Below are 20868 nucleotides of genomic sequence, written 5' to 3' on the forward strand. Positions count from 1 at the left end.
TTTAAAATCATTTAAAAGTAAGTCTGCTGATATTTCTCATTACAGGTGTCTGTGACAGAGTCTTACCAAATCCTGCTTAAAAGAAAAAAAGGCCTTCATCGAGGTTCACAATCTTGCCTGATATGTGCCTTGTTAATCACAGTCAGAAATGTTCTCAGAGTATGGGAAACCCTCAATCTGTTTTCTACAGAAATTGTTTAAACAATTTTAACACACTGTGATTACACATTAAACAAGCAAAGAAGTTCTTAGCAGTAGTGCACAAAATGCATATTAGAATAAATAATAACCAAAGTGATTTTTGTCAGTGATTAAAATCTATTACCATTAACAATAAATATACTTAAGTACTCTGTATAGTTACCATAAATTTTTTTTAATTAGTAGCCAACTAACAAGAAGACATATGCTTAACAAAGTTGGCCCAATAGTGCTCCCTTGCCTCCCCAGCTCACCAGCTGCCTCCTCCAATAGAGGAATGATAGAAAAGATAAGAACATTATGAAGTCTCCGTGATTAAAATTACACAGACCTGTCATCTAAATGGGTGGGGGGTGAGGGGGTGATTGCCAATAATAATTACTGATACTTTCATGTGCAGCCAGGCCTCATACTAAGATACAGTGCACTTAAATGACCAAAACATGTGGGAGAATATGAAGTAACTAGTACTTGCTTTCCTAAATCAGACTTCTGAAGACTGACATTGACAGGGCCCCCTCCCTGGTTCTGCTCACCTAGACAAGGACTCTCTCCAATGTAGACATTGAGTTAAGAAGTTACAAATGCCTCAACCCCTCAAAGTCCTCTCTTGAACCCTTCAATCCATGCCTCTCAAGAACTGTGAAGGGTTATCTCTTCAGAAGTTATTTTTCTCCTTATAAACAGAGAAGAAGTTAAACTTTAAAGAACATCTTCCCTTTGGAACAAAGGCAAACGGCTTTTGGATCCAGTATGATTAGGACTATGTTTCCGGTGAAGTATAGTTTCTCATTTCTAAATTGGCATTTGTGGCCTGGAAATCCAGCCTTTCTTTATACATATCCATATCTGAATGTGTACCAGCACATACATATTTGAAGCATAACTTATTTGTAATCATGGAACTGTCTGTAATTCCACCACAGGGCTAATTCTAACAATATTACTACCCATAAACAGGAAGATCAAAGATATCTTTTTATATAAAAGTAACAATAACAATACTAACATTTACTGAGGGCTAAGTGTCAGGCATCAGACTCACACTCTATGTTTATTATCTTTTAATACTCCTGATACCTAACGAGGTAAGCATTATTTTTGCCGTTTTTCAGATAAGAAACTGTAGCCTCCTATGATTTAGTCTGATTCAAAGTTACTCACCTAGTAAAAGGCAGAGCTGAGATTCAAACCAAGACTGAGCTACTGAGGGGGCTAAGCAATGAGAGCTAAAAGAACAAAACTTTACAACATATAGGTGAAAAATAGGGAAGAATAGTGCCACCAAAAAAATAGGGAAGAATATTGCCACCAAAACACTTACTATAATAACAGTGAGGCTCCAAGAATCTGTGGCATGCAGTATTTATGTATTTTTAAAATTAATAAACTTTTGCAATATTCACCTGAGCCAGTTACAGAAGAGATACCACTCATTCTCTGTAGATTAGGCTTAGAAACTGACACCCCAAATTGACTGATCCTTAGCCCAACATTACATGAAACAGAGAAGCCAAGTCTGCCCTCAGACACACAGGCTCTCTCATCTCCTTTCCTAGCAGTTCCTTGGTCCCTCATTAATTGCAGCCCAACAATTCTACAAAAATGATCCTTGCGGACAAACTGAGTGAGGTTTATACCTGCTGTGCTGATGGCAAGAAGCTTGGCTGAGGGAATAAACACTATAATCCAAGTCTCAAGGGAAAAAAGGGAAAACAAAAAAGAGCAAAGAAACAAAGTGTTAATACTTTACAAGCACTAATTTCCATCTAGTTGTTCTGCTAATTATAAATACATTTAAAACTGCTATCTAAAGCTGATTACTTGCATATGTCGCTGTCTAGTCAAAATAACTTCACATTATTACCCATTAACAATCTATAGCTCAGCCCATTAGAGTCTATCACACTCCTCCCTATAGCACAGATCTCTCATCATTGGAACTCTGGTATATAAAGCATTTTAGGCAGAAAGACATACACCAGGAAGAAAATGGGCTTTCTGGACAAGCTGTATTACTAACAAGGTAGGTGATTCTTGAAATAATCATACTATCCATGCAGAGTTGTTCTGAGGTTTAAAGATGGTATAAATACAGCATGGACCAGACTGTCTGGGATCATAGCTAGTTACTTCATCGTAATTTACATACCACAAACTCCACCCATTTTAAGTGTATAGTTCAATGAATTTTACTATTCTTACTGAGTTGTACAACCATCACCACAATCTAAGTGGATTAGATCTGTGACTAAGTTTCTATGATTTAACTTTACTTATTTAAAATTAGGTAAAAACTGCCAATGTCCCCAAGTCACTTTGGTTTCCCACCTTCTGAGGGCGATAGGCTAACTCTAGTAAGACAAGCCTCACTTTTTAACAAAATGGACTGTGTTGTCAACAGTCTCACCATCCTTTTCACAACTTGGCAAACTGACCGAACCACAAAGCAACACTCAGCTTCTCTCTTCAAGTTAGCACCACATGGGAGAGGGTAGATCATGGCAGCAGGACAGGTGAAACTTTTCAGGAGAAGTTCTGAATAATTACTAAGATATTGAGAGATGCTAATTGTTGAGCCTACACTTTGTGCTGGGTGCTTTACACACTCCCTAATCTAGTGCTGATGTCATCCCAATTCTATAGATGTTGGGAAATGAGAACAGAGCCTCCAAAGAAGTCAAGCATCACTCCCTGGTAACCTACAGCTCATTAGCGATAGAGCCAGGAGTAAGCCACTTTGTAGATGAAGAAAGCAAAAAGGGAAACTCTCAGAATTAAAGTTGCTGGCCTAAGGTCACGTGCAAGTATGCAGCGGTGGCAGAGGCAGGGTGGAACCGCTGACTCCCAGAGCCCACACCTCTTTCTGCTCAGTAGAGCTACAAGGGACAGGGCCCCAGAATTTGCTTCTGGAATGGTGTGCACCCGAAACCTCCCAAGCCCTGGGTAGCTGCCAGCCAGTACTCACGGCATTCCTGCGCAGCCCTGATGCACAGTTCTTCTGCTGTGTACTCTCCACTGCCCAATCGGAGGGGCTCCCTGTCTGACAGATAGAAGATCACTTCCACTCCTGGCTCAGGGGCCTCCAGATTCACCTCGGTCTTCTTGGAGCTCCTCATTTTAGCACAGAAAGCCATGGCATTGCAGTCCTCTTTTATATTTAGATACTGCAGTGGGAAGAAAACAAGACTACTTGGTCATTCTATGTGCCAAAAGTTCAAGTAACAAGAGAGCGTTAGGAAGGTAAGCAAGCAGAAATACTTGGTACTGAATAAGTACCTCTCCCTGCCCCTTTCCTCTCTGAAAATCAAACATGTCAGAGCTTATAAGAGATAAAACCATGAGAAATCATTAATTATACATACTAATTAATTAATTACAGTCAGACCATCTTCTCAAAATTCAGAATTTTAGACATTTTAAATCTTAGAATTTATTATCTCAATTTGTACATAAGTTGTAGTTGAAAACTGGTCCATTCTGGAACTAATGATGTTAAAGGATTATTAGTTACTAATACTGCTGCTCCCTCTATGATGACTTTTGAATGGACCTATGGGAAGAATCACAGCCTTTTAATTTTATGTCTGTGTCCCACTAACCAACAAGCTTGGAGAGGGCAAGAACCATTATCTATCATCACATCTCCATCTGCACACAAAATGACTACCAACTCACGTTTAGAAGTCACACGGAAGGGCCATGAAAACTAATGTATGGAACCAGGTCCCCATCATACCATGGGCAGGCAGGAGGATGGGCAGCACATTATGGCAGCCAAGGAAGGGCAGGAAGCCCCACTTTGGAAAAGTTAGAATCCACTGATGAGAAGCTTGCAGGTAAGTCATTCACATGAGTGCCCTCAAAAGGAATGGTGACTAGGACCACAGAATCAAGCTCAGCAACTTAGTCTTGGGCAAGTCCAGAAAGGAGAGGAGGAACAAGGGGAAGCCCTACACATCCTTTCTTTCCCTTGCCCCAACACCAGTGGCCTACAAACTAATTTCCCTGACCCAAGACTCCTTCTTTCTTCCTGCCTGCCAAGCCAACCTTCACTTCACCCCCAAAATAATGTCTCTGTAATACATACCAATCCTCAAACTCTAAAACGAAGGCCTTCCATCACCTGGCCAGTCAGCCTAACTAGCCTCACCTTCTGTCACTCGCAGTTTCTTACTTCATGTTTGAAACCCACAAAGCTATCACCATCCTTGTACACTTCCCCACCTTAATGCTGTTTCTCACCCTCTTCCCTTCACTCATGCTGATTCCTCTACAGGAATACTTTTCTACCTTATCCCTTTCATAGTGAATTTCAACTTCCTTTAGGACTCAGCCCAGACATCACCTCCTCCAGGAAGCCTTCTCTGAACCTCCATCCCATCCCCCTAAGTTGGAGGACCCCTCTTCTTTGTTTTCAAACTCATCACACTGCAGTAACCACAATGAAATATGACCATCTTATTCATGCATTTGTCTGTCTCTCACTCGCATGTGCTGTGAGTTCCTTGAAGACAAGAACTGTCATTCATCTTTGTACCTCCCGTATGAAGCACAGAGGCTTAGATATAGTGGGTGCTTGCAGAATGACCCAAGGAAGCTCCCTAAAACAAGAAATGTCATATAGGGCAGACAAAAGTCACAGTTATCTTCACCAAATTAATTTGCTTGGTCTATAAGCTGCTCTTGTGAGATGAAATGCTTAAAGGAGAGACATGAACCAAATGCTTCAATGCTACAAACTGAAAGGCATTCAATTTTAATTGTTTAATCTCCAAAATAAATATAAAAACTAGAATCTTCTGAAAATCAGGCTGAAAGACTAAGTTCATAACTAACCTTGAAGCTCAGATCAACAAGCAAGACCATTTTAAATCAGCACTAAGCCCCCAACCCACACTGAAAAATTGAGATGGAAAGCAGAGTAGCTAAAAGCCTGCTTCATAATATAAGATAAACCTTTGTCCTTGAGATTCTTCATAGATATGATGGGAGAATTCAAAGACAGTGTTATACCCTTTAACCCTAAGGAAATAAATAATCAGTCAAGTGTATGTTTGAAATAGAAAAAAAATACAACTGACAATGTCCAATAGGAGAGGACTCACTAAACAAAATAAGGCATATCAACACAAAGGACTGCCATGTAGCTGTTAAAAAAGGATGGCATAGGGGCTGGCCGGTTAGCTCAGTTGGTTAGAGCGTGATGCTGATAACACCAAGGTCCAGGGTTCAATCCCTGTACCAGCCAGGCACCAAAAAAAAGGGAGGCGGGGGGGAGATGGCATAAAGCTATGTGAATCAACACTGAAAGATATACATGACATACTTCAAAGTGAAAAAAAAGCATAATATGCATATTATGGTCTTTTTGGTTATGCATATACATATTAAAATCTGGAAGAACATATAATAAATTGTTAACAGTGGTAAATATCTAGGAGAGATTATAAGGGAACTTTAACGTTTACCCTGTACTTCCTATACTTCTGTACTCGAGATTTTTTTTAAGCCACCATATTCAACATTAGGAATAAATAAAAATGTCAATTTTTAAAAATTAAAGGCAGTAGTACAGATAGCTCTATAGCAAGATCAGTTTCATTATTCTTTTTAAAAGCTAGATATTTTCCTTTTTCTCTTTTTTTTATAATGCAAATCTACATACCTGCATTTATTCGGCTGTCCAACGTTACCCAAAAAGCAGACTGGATTTTCTTTTCTATTTTCCAGAGCCCATTCAGAACAGAACTAAAGACAAAAATAATAAATAAATCAGCTGCAGAGGTAATTGCATCTGAAAAATAAGAGGATACTTTCATTAAGGAAGCAGCCCAAACCATAAACGAGCAAGAAAAAGCATTTGGGAGGAACAAGGAAAACAGACTGACGAGGACATCAAGAGGACAGAGAGACATCTTAAAGTATACATCAAAGAAGATATTATTTTTATTGCTTCAGAAAGGAAGTCAAGGACTTCTGCTTCCTGGTGTAGAGTGCCCTGTGCAATGAGAGTGAAGACTGTGCGTCTTTTCCATCAACAACCCCTCTTGACACTGTAAACAATAGTTTAGAATGCCCAAAGATATGTACTTTTATTTCTCATTCCTATTTCTTTTAGAATAATTCTCTCTCAACCTGATCTAGACACACACACACACACACACACACACACACACACACACACAGAGCTTTATTTTATCAGCTTTACTCATTTCTCACAAGTTCTTAACAGTAGAATCAAATTATTTTTGCAAATAAATAGCTACCAACCTTAGTGATTCAAAATTGGTTTCCAAGTGAACACCGATTATTGTCTCGTTTTCTGTCTGATCATTCAACACATTTTGTCAGAAATCTAGTTTTAAGAAAAGCAGTCCCAGGCATTACATGGCAGCAGCAGAAGGGGAGTAGGAAGAAGGAGGTAGGGAATGGTTCCCCCTCAGGCTGTGAGGCCAGCATTCCCATAGGGCCTTACAATTAAAGGTAGGAGACAGCACATATGAAAATGCAAAAGCACCCTAAAACCAATAGAGTGAATGTGTCACCATGTCATCTTCTGTATCTCTTGCTAATTCTGGTTTCCAATGCTGGCAAGGGCTAGTGTGGGAAGGTATTCTGCACTGGGAGACTTAAGAAGGTTTAACAATGGGAGGCCAGGCAGTGGACATAAGCATGAATTTTGATGTGATAACTTTGACTTTGCTATTTTGATATGAACAATTTTAACAAGATTCAAAGAACAAATCATTACCCTTTCAGCTTCTTAAAAATTAATATAGTCAATTGATTTAACTGTGTGAATAGACACCTTGTACTGCATCAAAACAGCAGTTAGGGATTAGCTATATGTTAAATGCCTTGCTTCTGGCTCATAATCAAGGCCTGAAGTGCTACATTTAGGAGACTCGTTCATTCAACAAGTGAGCAGTTCTCCATGCCAGAAACTGAGCTAGATCAGGAGGCCTCATGTCCCTGCCTACATGGAGCTTACAGTCTATTGAAACAATGGAATCAAAGATGCACAGAAAGAGGTAGTTATAAAGAGATAAAAATGCCATGAAGGACAAATGGAAAGCATAGAATAGGGGGGATGTGATCTAGTCTGGGGCCTGGGAGGGAGGTTACAATGAGGTGAGATGTAACGGATGTCTGGGGAGGCAGGCACGAAGATGGTAGGGAGAAAGCAGTCTGCGCAAAAGTATCAGTCAGTATGTGCAAAGGCCCTGTAGAAGGAAGGAGCTAGTCAGGTCTCTCCAGTTGCACACACAGGGAAACCCTCCACAATTCTCCTTTTTATACCTGGGCACAGAACAGTACTAGCCAATTCACAGGCAGCACTTGCTAACAGCATGTCTGGGGCCTACCGACCCTAGGATTCCCTGTAGCACACCATTATCTGCTGCTGCCAAGGATGAATGAAAGTTGACCAGAGGGCTCCCTGCTTTGGAGCATTAAGAAGCTTGCCCCAAACCAGGAAAGGGATACAGACTCAGAGCCTTTAAGGGCAGGAAGAGACCTATAAGTCCCACCAGGGATGGGCTCCTCTCAGAAAGACTCCTGCATAAACCTTTTTATAACTTACAAAGCTTTTTAATATGCAACATCAGACTAAGTGTTATTTGAATTTAGGAGTCCTGGAGTTTCTCAGACCTCATGTAAGATTCAAGGGTCAGACTAAAATCAATAAGTTTCCTATGAAAATCTGTAATCAAGGAGAGTATGGTTTTCCCATTATTCTTTCTCTTCTGTAAGCAACATTATGTTGAAATCAATTGTACCCAATCTTCAAACTGACCTCCAGTATTACTGGACAGGACAATAAAATGGTACAGATTTGTGATGCTTAGCCTAGAGATTAAACTCTTTGAGAAAACAAGATTAGCAACAGAATTTCTAGACAATATCCATTTACTATGATGTTTTTGTACGCTGATTCAGTAACAACAAAATCCCTGTTCTCAGAGAACAGATATTATAATGATAAAAGTAAAAAACATCCACATAGCACTTAAAAGACATAGTAGGTGCTGTTCTAGGCACTTTCAACCTAGGACTGCTAATCCACTCCATGTAAAACAACTGTCCTCATTCACAATGATAAGTGTTTTCTAGTGCTACATCACTTATGTAACGGCTTCATCCAAATAATATTTCTTTCAAAATAAGCCAGATAATATGATCCAGCTAATTAGTTTTAGACCAGGTAAAAAAGAAGCAAGATCAGTTTATGAACACTTTGGATAATTCTAAGAAAACAATTCAATTTTCTTGCTACAAAATACAAAAAGAAAATCTTCAATGCTAGAAAAACTGACTAGGATCATCCTTTAAAAAGAATATGATCCATCAGGTTCAATTCCCACCCCAAGTGAGTAACACAAAGATGCTTAGAAAATGTGAAGGATAAAGATGAGTAACCAAAAGCTTTATGATGATAGCAGTGAATTCTTCCACCCTAATTTACTTATAAAACTGTTAAAGATTTGAAAGAAAATACTTTTCTTTCAGTGATAGAGGATTACTTTTGTGGCTCAATTTTGTAGATATTGCTTTACATGAAAAGAATAAATCAGAAAAATTTTGTAGATTTCTCAAATTTATTTAGTTTGTCACATTCCTTATTCAAGAGACAAGTATAAAATACTTTCTGAATGTAGGAAAAGTAAAAGAAACAAAACACAGTTCTGTGAATTTGAACAAAGCATAACTGCAATAGATGGGATACCACAAATAGTTTCCAAGACGTAAAATTCCAGAAATCTATGTCTGAAGAGACTGAAACTCTTAAATTTTCAAGGACGTCTTTTGAAATACTGGTATCTGGACAAAGGAAGAATATACAATTAAATTTTGGATAGTGGACAAAAGAGAAATAAAAATAGACCATTTTAGTGTTCAAAAATATGATCATCAGAATGTGACTGCTTTTGGCCGAAGGTCACTGCCAGATTTATATGGTAAAATCAGACTGGGTGACAGTTAAAATCAATGACAAGAACCAAAATAAAATACTGTGGGTAGCTGATTATTTTCACTAAAGAAACCATCACACCTACAGTGAGTTACTTTACGTATGCCTTAAATGTTTTTGATTTCTGAAGCAGAAAATACAACAAAATTGTTGATGAATTAAGGTATTAACTTAGAAAAATACATAATTTAGAAAATGTCCTGTAATCAGCTGCTTAATACCTTAAGAAAATTTAAGACTAAAGATCCTAAACCTTTAAAAAAACTATTTCAGCAGGCACCAGCCAGTCTTCAGGTTGGTGAGGAAACCTAACATAACAACATAAGCTCCAAGAGAACAGGGATTTTTGTCTCATATTTAGTGCTTTATCCTTAGCACATATTAGGTGACCAATAAGTAGTTAATTAGTTATTAAATGAAAAATGAAGGTAACAAAGTAAGCAACATTAAGCAATGGAAAAATCACTATAATCCAGGGTGTGTGGGTTCTCACAGACAACTAGAGCAAGTGTGACCATAAGCAAGTCATTTTAATCTCTGAGCCTCAGTTTCTGCACCCATTAACCTGAGAGGAAACTTCCTGCCTAAAGGGTTGATATAAGGATAAAAAAGGTCTTTCAAAAAGCCTTCCATCAAGCACCTACAATGTCCTTTTCAAAAGAGGGTGTAGATGTGAAAATGCTCAGACAGGTGTTAAGTGCTGAAGCAAAAAAACATAGACTTTGTGGCAGAGGACTAAGTGAGCTGTGGACCTGCTTAGAATAGCAAAAGTATAAATAGGGATTCTGAGCAAATGCCCTTTTACAAATCAAAGCCCCATTTCCCAAGTCTTAGATGACACAGCGAAGCAGTTAAGAGCACGCGCTGGAGCCATACTGACTTGGGTTTGAATCCTGCTTGCCCAACTTACTAGCTGTTGTAACCTTAGGCAAATTACTTAACATCCTAAACCTCAATGTTCTCAATGTAAGTGGGGGGATAAACATAGCATCTCATAGGGCTGTTAGAGTTAAATGAGTTAATGCATATAAAGTGCCTAACAGAGTTTAGCATTCGGTAAGCACTCATATTTTCGGCATAATTTCTGTTAAAGTGGCTTGATGGAATACAGTTCCAGTCAAGGAAAAGGAAGCCCAATATGTACTGAGCATCTTCAATGCGTGGAGCTTGTCACTTGCACTTAGAAGTCTCATAAAAAGCATATGAGGTTTTAAGCTAATCAGTGAGAGTGCCAGAAGTCAAACATGGGACTACTGATTACAAAAACCCCGCTCTTTCCACAGGGGTAGAAACTACTCCGAGAAGCCTCTCATCACCAACAACACTGTCTTCTCTGGCTTTTTAGTACTTTTCACAGTCTATCTTCCACCTAGGAGACTGATCTCATGCCAATGCCCTTCTCTCCAGAAACTCAAAGAACAGTCATTTTAAAAATTCATCAAAGTGTGATGCCAGCCTACAACGAACACACTGCTCTGGTGCCACTACCACAGATGTGAGGAGGAAAGCTCTCGTGGCATCCGGCACAGGCCCACCCCATGTGGGCGTGGAACCTCCTTAAGGCCTAACACACACACAAGCCAGGGAAACAGTCTTTGCTTCTCTTTCAGCTACATAGCCAGTGGCTTCACACCCACAGGGCCAAGGAAATGACTTGCATCTATTGCTCCTGGAACCCCAATGCTTTGCAGAGACCTGGAATAATAGTTCTAATGAAAGCATCACAAGATACTGTAAAAGTGATGGATTCGAGCCAAAAGGATGACATAATATAAATACGAAATCTGCTGGTTTTTCCTGTCAGCAAGTCACAATTATAGCTTTTCTATATGCCACTCCTGCCACACAGAATAACTCACTTCTAACTATAGCAGCAATTCCAGGAATACTCCAGAACCGTAAGTGCTGCTTCATTTACAATAAACTAGGGATGATCAAACAATCAATGCCAACTCGGTGGCTCAAGGCTCTCTGCTCTGCTCCCAAAGAGCCTGCTTTTGTTGAGAAACAGTTTCTGATCAAAGTAAATACAGTACTTTGCTTAATTAAAGTCAATAGGTATCTTACTAAAAGCCACATTATATCAAAATACTTCGCTACTTTTTAACTTTTTCTTCTTTTAAACTAATCTATGCTAATCTAATTTAATCCATCTGTAATATTATAAAAAAGCAAAGAATATAGGATTCGGTGAAGCCATACATGTCCTTACCAAGGATCAAAGATATGGTGGCGAAGTGGACACTCAAAATATGGGGGGTGGGGAGAATGGCTTATCTTCATAGCATGTGCTTTTGAATCATTCATCCCTAAAATACTTATGAAGCACTTGTGCCATCTCATTAAAACCTTGCACTTGCACAGCACTTTATAGCTTAACAAGGGCTTTCATATCTATAACCACATTCAAGCCTCACAGCCCCTTTCACAGATGAGAAGTCTCACCTTCAGACATTCCCACAATCAACTGGCCAGTGAGTGGTGAGACATTTCTCAGCCTCCAGCCTCACTGCACTTTCCATTTACCATCCTGCCTTGGGCCAAGTACAGGGCTTTGGGGGAATCCAAAGAAGTAACACAAATCAATGTAAGCCCACCAAAACATTACAGTCTATTAGTATCTGGCGAGAGAAACATATACATGGTGAACCTCAAATAAGAGAATGTGGAGGGGATGCTGAGAGACAGTGAGGAGGCAAAAGGGCCATGCTTTGAGCTGTGACGTGACCAGGGAGAGTAGAATCTGCTTCTGGTTTTAAGAAATGAAAAGACAGAAAAAGAGAGAAAGAGTGTAGCTGTTCTGGGAAACAGCCAAGAGGAAGGAAAACCAAAAGAAGAGATGTTCAGGAAAGAGGAAGACAGAGTGGAAAGGTGAGTGAGGGTCCAACTGAGGACAAACCTCACCTATAGGCAGTAAGATAAATCACCAATCAGAAAGAGGCCCAGGTTCCAGCTCAGCTCTGTCAGGACCTGCTTGGTCTTGAGCAAACCTCTTAAGCTCTCCCAGCTCAAATCCTGCATAAAGAAAAAGTACTAGATGACCTCCAAGGTTCCTTACAGAACAGACACAGTTAGAAGCCTGTACGCAGAGTCAACCTAACTTGGGTTCACATCCCAGCTCTAACACTTACTCTCTGTGTGACTTAGGCAAGTTTCTTAACCTTTCTGAGTTTCTATTTCCTCTGTAAAATGGGAATAATAAAAGTATCTACTTCATAGCGTTGTTGTGATGATTCAAGATTTCTCTAAATCTCTTACACTAAAATGAGTTTTTGACTGGCTCACACTCAAAAAGTTCACGCCCATTTGGAAATCAGTTTTCTGAGAGCATAATCAAAGCTTTTAAAAACCTTTAGATTAAAAAAAAAAAAAAAAGAAGAAGAAAAGATACAAAACAAACCCTCACTTACAAATGTCTGAAACCATATTATGCTGCACCCTAACACAGCTCATTTTTCATTAATTTGTATTTCCAAAATGTCATGATGCAAAGACATAGAATCTCTTGCTGATCTGCCATCTGACAAAGCTTGAAGGTAACCATAATTTAAAGGAATACACAGGAAACAATCCTGAATCCCCCCCAACCCTTGCTAACTTTTACTAATTTACTTGTCTACTGCACATTTACGTACTCTCTCTCTCCTGTTACGTAATAAGCTTTTTGGGCAAAACCCCATCTAACATGGTTCCCTACCTCTTCAACTTAGGTTGAAGTACTCAGGGTTCCTGGGTGCAAACAACAGAAACCAGTTCTGCCTACCTTGGCGTAAAAATGAATTTAAGGAAAGACAGAAGGACACAGCATACCATTCTCTCCAGATTCAAAGTTCTGAGGAGGGATCCAAGAGGTTGAACCAGTTTGCCCCCAGTTATGCATCCACACTTTCTTTAACTTCCAAAGCAACAACAGAAGATCACTCTAGACACTAAGGGGATTCAGTTGCTGGACAACTCCTCAAATGGCAAATGTCCATTCTGGACTATACCTCAAAGGAACTCAGCTACTGCCTCAAATTATAAGGAAAAATGCTTCCCTACATGGTCTCTCCATAACCAAGAAACTATTATCAGTTTTTATGTTTAGCTTTGAAATATCCCTGGCCAACATAGGCTCCAATCTTAAACTTCAGGCAGAGCTCTCAGCAAACCCTATCTGCATAATGAGTGATGTACTTAGTCTTCACCAAGGCAGCAGCAGCACCAGGGCAGAGCAAGATCAGCAGGTTAACACCTCTCCTCTAAAGTCACTGAGCCACCTCTACTCTCCTGCCCCACCTGCCCCAGTTTTCTCAAGCCATCAGCTGAGAATCCAGTAAGAGTTACACATCAGTATCTGACATCCTAGACCTATGCTGACAGCCATGCTTTAAAATGGCTTTTCAGTCTTTTTTGGCTATGGTCCACAATAAGAAATACATTTTACAGTATATGTGTGTGTATATGACACAAAAATTTCACAGAAAGATGTTTATCCTTACCATGTGCAACTTGCTGTGATATTTTCTACTCTGTACTATTTTCTTCTATTTCATACCTTTTTTTAGTGCTAAACAAGACACACAAAATAGATTCCACAGCCGATTAATAAATAATGAATGGACCATAGTTTGAAAAACAGTTTTAAAGGACTCAACAAAATAACCAATTATAAAATTTACCTTATGTTCACTGTTTTTATTCAATGTGTATACCTTCCCCAGCTGAACATAAAACAATGAGATGTACAGGGTACTTTTATAAGCTCGTGAAAAAATAGTATTGGAAAATAATATGAATCTTTCCATGAACTTTTGAGGTACCCTTGGAATTTCTTTGATTATCAGAAGATCATTCTTCTTTTTCCACAATTTGCAGCCTATAATGTTTCAACACAAACAGCAGGACTGAGATCCACTATGCAATGTCACACTCACAGTCTTCATTTCATAATACAGTTTATCTTCCCAGAAAGCTCTTCAGTTGGTTACCTCCTAGGTCCATACAATGGTGCAACAGATGTTTGGAAAATGTAGAAACTATATCCAAAAAGCATAAAAGATCCATGTTTTAAATTCTGCCAATAACCACTATTCCTAACCATGATTTATTCCCATAGCCCCCAATTTCTAACTTTATGATCACATCTCCTTGTGATCCTTCACAGAACCCAAAGAATTCAAAACCCATTCTGTTTATTTTGCATCGGTGCAAAAATTTCAATGTATTTTACAGAAATAACCATTGTGAATGGTTCGGCATATGGAAATCAACAGGAACTTCTGAGGAGGAGATGGCTATCCAAGTCCTCCAGATTTAGATGGCAGATGGTATCATGAACTAGGTTAGGAGTCTTTAATTCTATTTCTCTACCAATGGATTGAAAAAGGTGATCAGATGCAATAATCCTTTCTCTAGACAAATGCTTACTTTCCACTCTACACATAAGAAGGCAGAGCCTCAATGAGATACCTTTTTGCACCCTTGAAGCTAGGTCCCAAGCAGGCCCAGAGCCTGTCTATATCCATAATTCTTTTATCAAACAGCTCTTGTCTAACAGACAACACTTGAATTTAACCAAATCGGCATCCATTTCATCACACCAAACTATTTAGTGGAAATGAACCACTTAATTTTTCTGTTTTTTGTTGCTGTTTTTTTTCCTGGGCTGGTAGGGGTTATACTACAAACTCCAGCCTGGAGCTTCTTTTATCTCTCCTTTCTGGGGAATAAAAGTGTAGAAAGGGAGGATAATTTGCTAAGACTACCTAGCAATTAGTGAGGGTAAATATTATGGTAGGATGTAAATGACTAATTGGGCTAAATATAAAAATATAAATATCACTAGGAGGAACAACTCACTTGCTCCTGGAATCTCATTAATTAAATAAAACAAAAACTATCATGTAAAGACTGTGATGCACAGCTTAGTGGAAAGAAAAGAATGTAACAAAAGACATATCACAAAAGAAGAGTTTGCAACCCAAGAATGTGACAAGGTAACAATACATGATTGATTGGCAAACACAGGACACACCTGGCCAAGGCAAAAGAGCATGTTTGAAGAAGGTGTGAGAGTGGGGTCTGGTGTAATTATAGTCTAACCCAGAAGACTTCAGGGAAAACCAGAATGGTGGGGTCAAGAATCTTGACCCTGCCAATTAGTGGCTGGGTTCAGGTAACTTTCAGTGATTGTTTTCTTGTTTGAAAATAAGGATAAAAGTAATTATTTTACAGGATTAGCCCACAGTAGGCATGCAATACTGTTACCATTATGGAGGAGGTGGGACTTGAGCTGGGCCTTTAGGGATAGGAAGATACAAATAGAACATGAGAATAGGAACTGACTGAGGGAAACATTCCAATTAACAGAAACATGAAGAAATAACAAAAGAAGGAAAAGGGGAGTGTAAAACACTTTGGAGACTGAACAGGATTATGTAGAACAGAAAGGGACAAGGTAAGGAAGAAAACTGTGGCCAGGCTACAGGGGACCACAAATGTCCCACTAAGGGGTCTGGACTTTCCTTTGAGGAGACGACTCCCAAGGAGAACTCAAATCCCCAGACTCACATGAATTCCTCAGAAACAAGAAAGTCCCCCTGTATGTAAATGTGTGCTGTAAAGGGGTGGGGGTTCTCAGACAAGGAGATGATGGAGAAAGGCATGAGCACCAGACATTTGAAATTCAACTATGTAAAAAATAACATCTTTCTTTTTAAATATTTTAAATGAATCAACTACTCCCTGACAAATATAGGCATTATACTCTGAGATTCTCCCCAGGCCCACTGTGACCATAGGAGGACAATACAAGTTAACAAGTAAATAGTCTCAAATACCGCTGCTGGTAGGAGCTAATTTGAATATTCATTTGAGGGAATCAATACCTTCACCTCACCTCAATATACACACACAAAAAAAGTTTTCTTTAAAAAAATAAAATAAGAAGGTAGAGGTTTTCTTCTGCAAATCACGACGTAAATGAGTCAGAAAAAACTTTCCCAAAGCTTTTGTCCTCCGGGCTGAAGAACCTGGCTGGACATTTACTAACAGCACTGGAGGAATCAACATTCTGCTGCTGGTGATTCATCCTCCCCGGCCAGTGCAGTTAGGAGGGAGGAGTTCACGGGGCTGCCCTTGGGAGTTACTCTGAATTATTTTTGTAACATCATGTCCTTGGATAAAAGAGCATGCAGAGTCAGAAATCAGAGGCCACGAGGCCATCTATTACTCAATAGAGTTGTTTACACGGCCCTGTTTCCCTATTATGCAGAATTCAGTGTTCTGGATAATTGATAAGCATTAGGTACCTATGCTTCCAGGTATCTGAATATAAAAGAATGCACAAAAATCATGTTAAATGAAACTTTATCTGTGTTTGATGATTCAGAAGACCATATCAGACCTTCTCAGACCTTGGAATCATGATTTTAACCAATTTTCATTTCACAAGACTGTGAAGTGTTGAATTGGGAGGGTGGGGGAAATTCAGTTAGTAGAATTTGCATAAACAATTTCTCTTGTACTACCATCTAGTTAAACCAACCGTCTTTCATGCGCTTACATGAATGTTTTATCAGCTCATCAACCTCTGATGTGTGTCCAGCCAGGTGATCCCTGAACATTTCTGATCCTGACCAAAACTGTATTTATCTAGTACATTCCAGCTGTATATACAGCATAATTAGCAGATATGTGGCACAAACCCAGGTCCTTAGATGTTAAATCTCATGGCTCCCACATTACACCAAAATAACTATTAATGAAGGTATCTCTGCCTTTTTAGTCTTTCTTCAAATAAATGCAAAAAAGAAGCAAAGTTGGCTTATCTGTTCATGACTATTGACTAATGCAAAATCAGTAAATGTATTCTTTTACAAACACTTTCAATACATGAGCTCAATCCTCACAGTAATTTGAAGTATCATTCCTCTTATTTTATTCATAAGCAAACTAAGGCTTAGAAAAATACTAAGTGATCTGTGAAAGGTCACATGTATTTATTAACTAAGACTCAAATCCAAGTCATTAGGAGGCAAAGGAAATGGAAACAACTAAAGAAAGAGAGACAAATGATCATGGTGAAAAGATGGAATTCATGTTTTAACATGATAGACACAATGTATTGTGTAATTTAGTTACAGTTTTCTGGAAAAGCCAATCTTTTCTGAATTGCTTTTCAGATCTCCAATAAACTTTTTCTTTAACTTTCAAAAATAAAAATAAAAAAGGTAGAATTACACTAAATCAAAATAATAGGATGCCATTTATCTAATCAGTTAAAATGGTGTTATAGTTGCTTTTAAATGTAAATACAAGCCTGGATTAGACAGAAGAATAAATTACTGTCACCCTCAAACTATAAAAGTTATTTAGATTCTTAATAAATACATTCATTCAACACTACAGAAAGATATCACTGAAAAGCAAAAGTTTCTCTCCCTATTGCCCAGAGGTAATCACTTTTCAGTTTTTGGTACAAGTTTCCTTGAGGACAATTTGGCCTCACATGTCAATTTGGACTTAAAAATCCTCATAGGTTTTGACTCAGCAACCCCACAATGAAAAAAACAGGTTACAAATAGGATGTATAAGATGATCCTAGCAATGCTGCACAGACACATGCGTGCAATCCTAAAGAGAGGGACATGGAGGATGAGCTGAACGCTGCAAGAATAATTACCTGTGTCAACAGTGATTGTCACAAGGTACTTGTGGTATTAGTGGTTACTTCATTTTGCACACTTTTTAAGACTTTTTAAGTGTTCTACAACAAATATGTGTTACAACTCTAATGAAAGGAGGAAAGTAACACCCCCAGGTTATACAGGGAATTAGAGATGGAGGTGAGAGTTCAGAAGAGCCAATTCCTAGTCTGTTATTTAAGCCATCATATGAGTATATCATTCTATCTACTGCAACAGCTCAAGAGTTACCAGCCACCCAAAGAGATTAAGAGATGTGACAAGGCAAAATGCAATTATTTGCCAATGAGTGATAGAGATAGGAAGTGGTATGACTTCAGAGGAGAAGGAGGTCATTCTAGCATGGAATGATTCCAAAGGATTCCTAAATCAGAGATCTGGGCAGGTAAAGAGGAGAGTATGATCCATTCAGATGAGATAAAGGGAAAAGCAGAATACTTAAGCATTTCAAGAAAAGAAGCCAAAGACAAGACTTAGGAGGCAGGGTGGGATAAGACTGCGACAGAGAGACAATGGTATAGTGGACAGAGGTCTTGGAGTCATAGGGACTCCACACACACTAGAGAGCAAGCCCTAATCATTTTCACTCTTACCTCCATCCACTTCCCTCCCAAATTCTCCTTAAAAGTTCCTGCCTTCCTTTTCATCTGCCTCTATTCAAATCTCCACAATGCAGCCAGTCATATTTTTAAACTGCAAATCTGAAAATCTTATGCTCTCTCTTAAACTCCTTTATTTCCTATGCTCTTAGGAAAGATGGCTTATAAAGCTACTTGTGATCAACCTCTCATGGCTTACCACCATTTATACCTTGGAATCCAAATGTACTGAGTTATTTGCAGTTTCTGCAATGCAGCATGTCTTTGTCCTCCAAGCCTTTGCTGTCCTCATTTATCTGTTAATTCATAGCTCAGGAACCATCTCCTTCCTCCATCAGGGATTCCCTGACTTGTCCCATCTGCCAAGGCAAAACATCCAGAGCATCCTGTGCTTACCTTTAGAGCAGCACTTATAATCCTGCTCTGTGATGGTCTATAGAATTGTATACCTTCTCCACTGTCTTTCAGCATCTTGAAGGCAGGAACTGTAGTTGTTATCTGGGTATACAAAGCACCAAATAACAATGCCTGGGGCACAGCAGATAGTCAATAAATGCTTGTGGAAGGAACGAATGCTTAAATATTTCTTTTTCTAGGATGCCTTCCCTGACCATCCCCACTTCCCTCCAGAAGTACTTGCGTAATCCATGCAGACACCATATACCAGTTTGCTTTTAAGAAACTTTTATGACATTAAATGTGTAGTTTATATACCTAAATGAAATGTGAGGAACTATTTAACTTCCTATTTTTATATCCTCCCCCATCATGGTATCCACGAAGAAGCCCACAAGCTTACACTTCTTTCTAACAGAACTTCAAGCCCTGCGATTTCCCAATGTGCTGAGAGTTGCCTATGCCTGGAATGGTAAAGAAAGTCTAATACAGTATTTCAAAGTCAATTCGATTCAGTCAATGGGTAAAAAAAAATCAAAACAAAAACTCAAGCTCACAGTAGGTATGGATAAGATGTTGGTTTCTGTTACAGAAAAATCAGTGATAAATTGTGAACCAAAACTTATACACAGTTTTAAAAATATTCTCTTACTTATATTGCCCTATACCGGCATTTAAATTTTTAAAAATTTTTTAACGTACAATTCAGTGGTGTTTAGCGTAATCACAAAGTTGTGCAACCATCACCGCTATCTAATTGCAGAACATTTTCATCACCCCGAAAAGAAATCCATGCCTGTTATCAGTTACTCTCCGTTTTCCCCTACCACACCCCCTGGCAACCATTAATCTATCTGCCTAATCTAGACATTTCATATAAATGGAATCATACAATATATAGCCTTCTGTGTCTGGCTTTTTTCACCTAACAGAATTTCTTCAAGGTTCATTCATGTTGTAGCATACATTAGTACTTCATTCTTTTTGATGACCAAATAATATTCTATTATATCAAGGCATTTAAAATTTTAAAAATCATTTTAGAGAAATAAAATAATAGGGGTGAAGATATTCCTTGATCTTAAAAATCACCATAAAAAATCAAAATAGTTACCATCGAGGATGTATTCTCTATCACGGTTTTCTCATTTAATCATGATAATAACCTTGTGTGGTAAGTGGAGTCTTCATTTCCTTAGATGAGGAAACTGAGGCTCATAGAGATTACACAATTTGCCAAATGTCAATGTAGCTAGTAAGCAATAAAACCATAACTGCCAGTATATTTTACTCCCTTTGGTACTCTAGCAGTAAAATCAGTCCTGTTATTTTTACTATAGGTAAAAGAGAACAGCATATCCCTGTCAACTAGCTGATAAAAGCTAAAGGACAATGTTTCAACCCTTCACTCATTCACTTGCTCTCTCAACAAATAGTAACTGAAAAACTCCTATGTACTATGTATGCCCTGCACAAGGATCTTTGAATATAACATAAACACTGGGGATACACAGTGCTTTATTCAGATTTTTTATTTTGTTGTGTCATACCATGTTCAGATGAGAGGGACTTGAGAACATTTAAATGATGATTGGAAGAAGGCGGTCAAAAGGACAGAGGTGGAGGTATGAGAGAGGAAAAGGATAATCTACCAACCTAGAGTCAAAAGAAGATGGAAGTGAATGGGCACCAGATCCCAATTAAGTGGGTAAGGCAGGGACTGCTGGTGTATGCATTATCCTTCCTCTCCTTTTTTCAACTGCAATTTTAAAATATGCACAAGCATGCTCACAATAATAACTATAATTGCCAGCCTCCCTTGCAGCAAGATGAGGCCATGTTAGTAAGTTGTGAACAACAGGATATAAACAAAAGGAGATGAGCACTGGCTTTTGCCCCTTTTTCTTAATTCCTTCCCCTATTTCCAGCCTGAACTATGGATTCTGCCAACTTGGATGTAGAGGACAAAAGTCACACCCACAGGGTGGCATAACATAAGCTGAAAAGGCTG

General features: G+C 38.7%; 1 protein-coding gene across 1 annotated transcript in view; it reads right to left on the reverse strand.

Annotated features, from left to right (window-relative positions):
• JAK1 (Janus kinase 1) overlaps nt 1-20868 on the reverse strand; it is a 133728-nt gene that overhangs the window by 43611 nt on the left and 69249 nt on the right. The window contains exons 3-4 of the mRNA XM_063103807.1: nt 5870-5952; nt 3170-3368 (exon numbers count right to left, since the gene is read on the reverse strand). Coding sequence (XP_062959877.1) covers nt 3170-3368; nt 5870-5875 — 205 coding nt within the window. The 5' untranslated portion in view covers nt 5876-5952. The remainder of the gene's footprint in view (nt 1-3169; nt 3369-5869; nt 5953-20868) is intronic.

This window comes from Cynocephalus volans, chromosome 8, assembly GCF_027409185.1.
Source record: "Cynocephalus volans isolate mCynVol1 chromosome 8, mCynVol1.pri, whole genome shotgun sequence".
Lineage (NCBI taxonomy): Eukaryota > Metazoa > Chordata > Mammalia > Dermoptera > Cynocephalidae > Cynocephalus > Cynocephalus volans.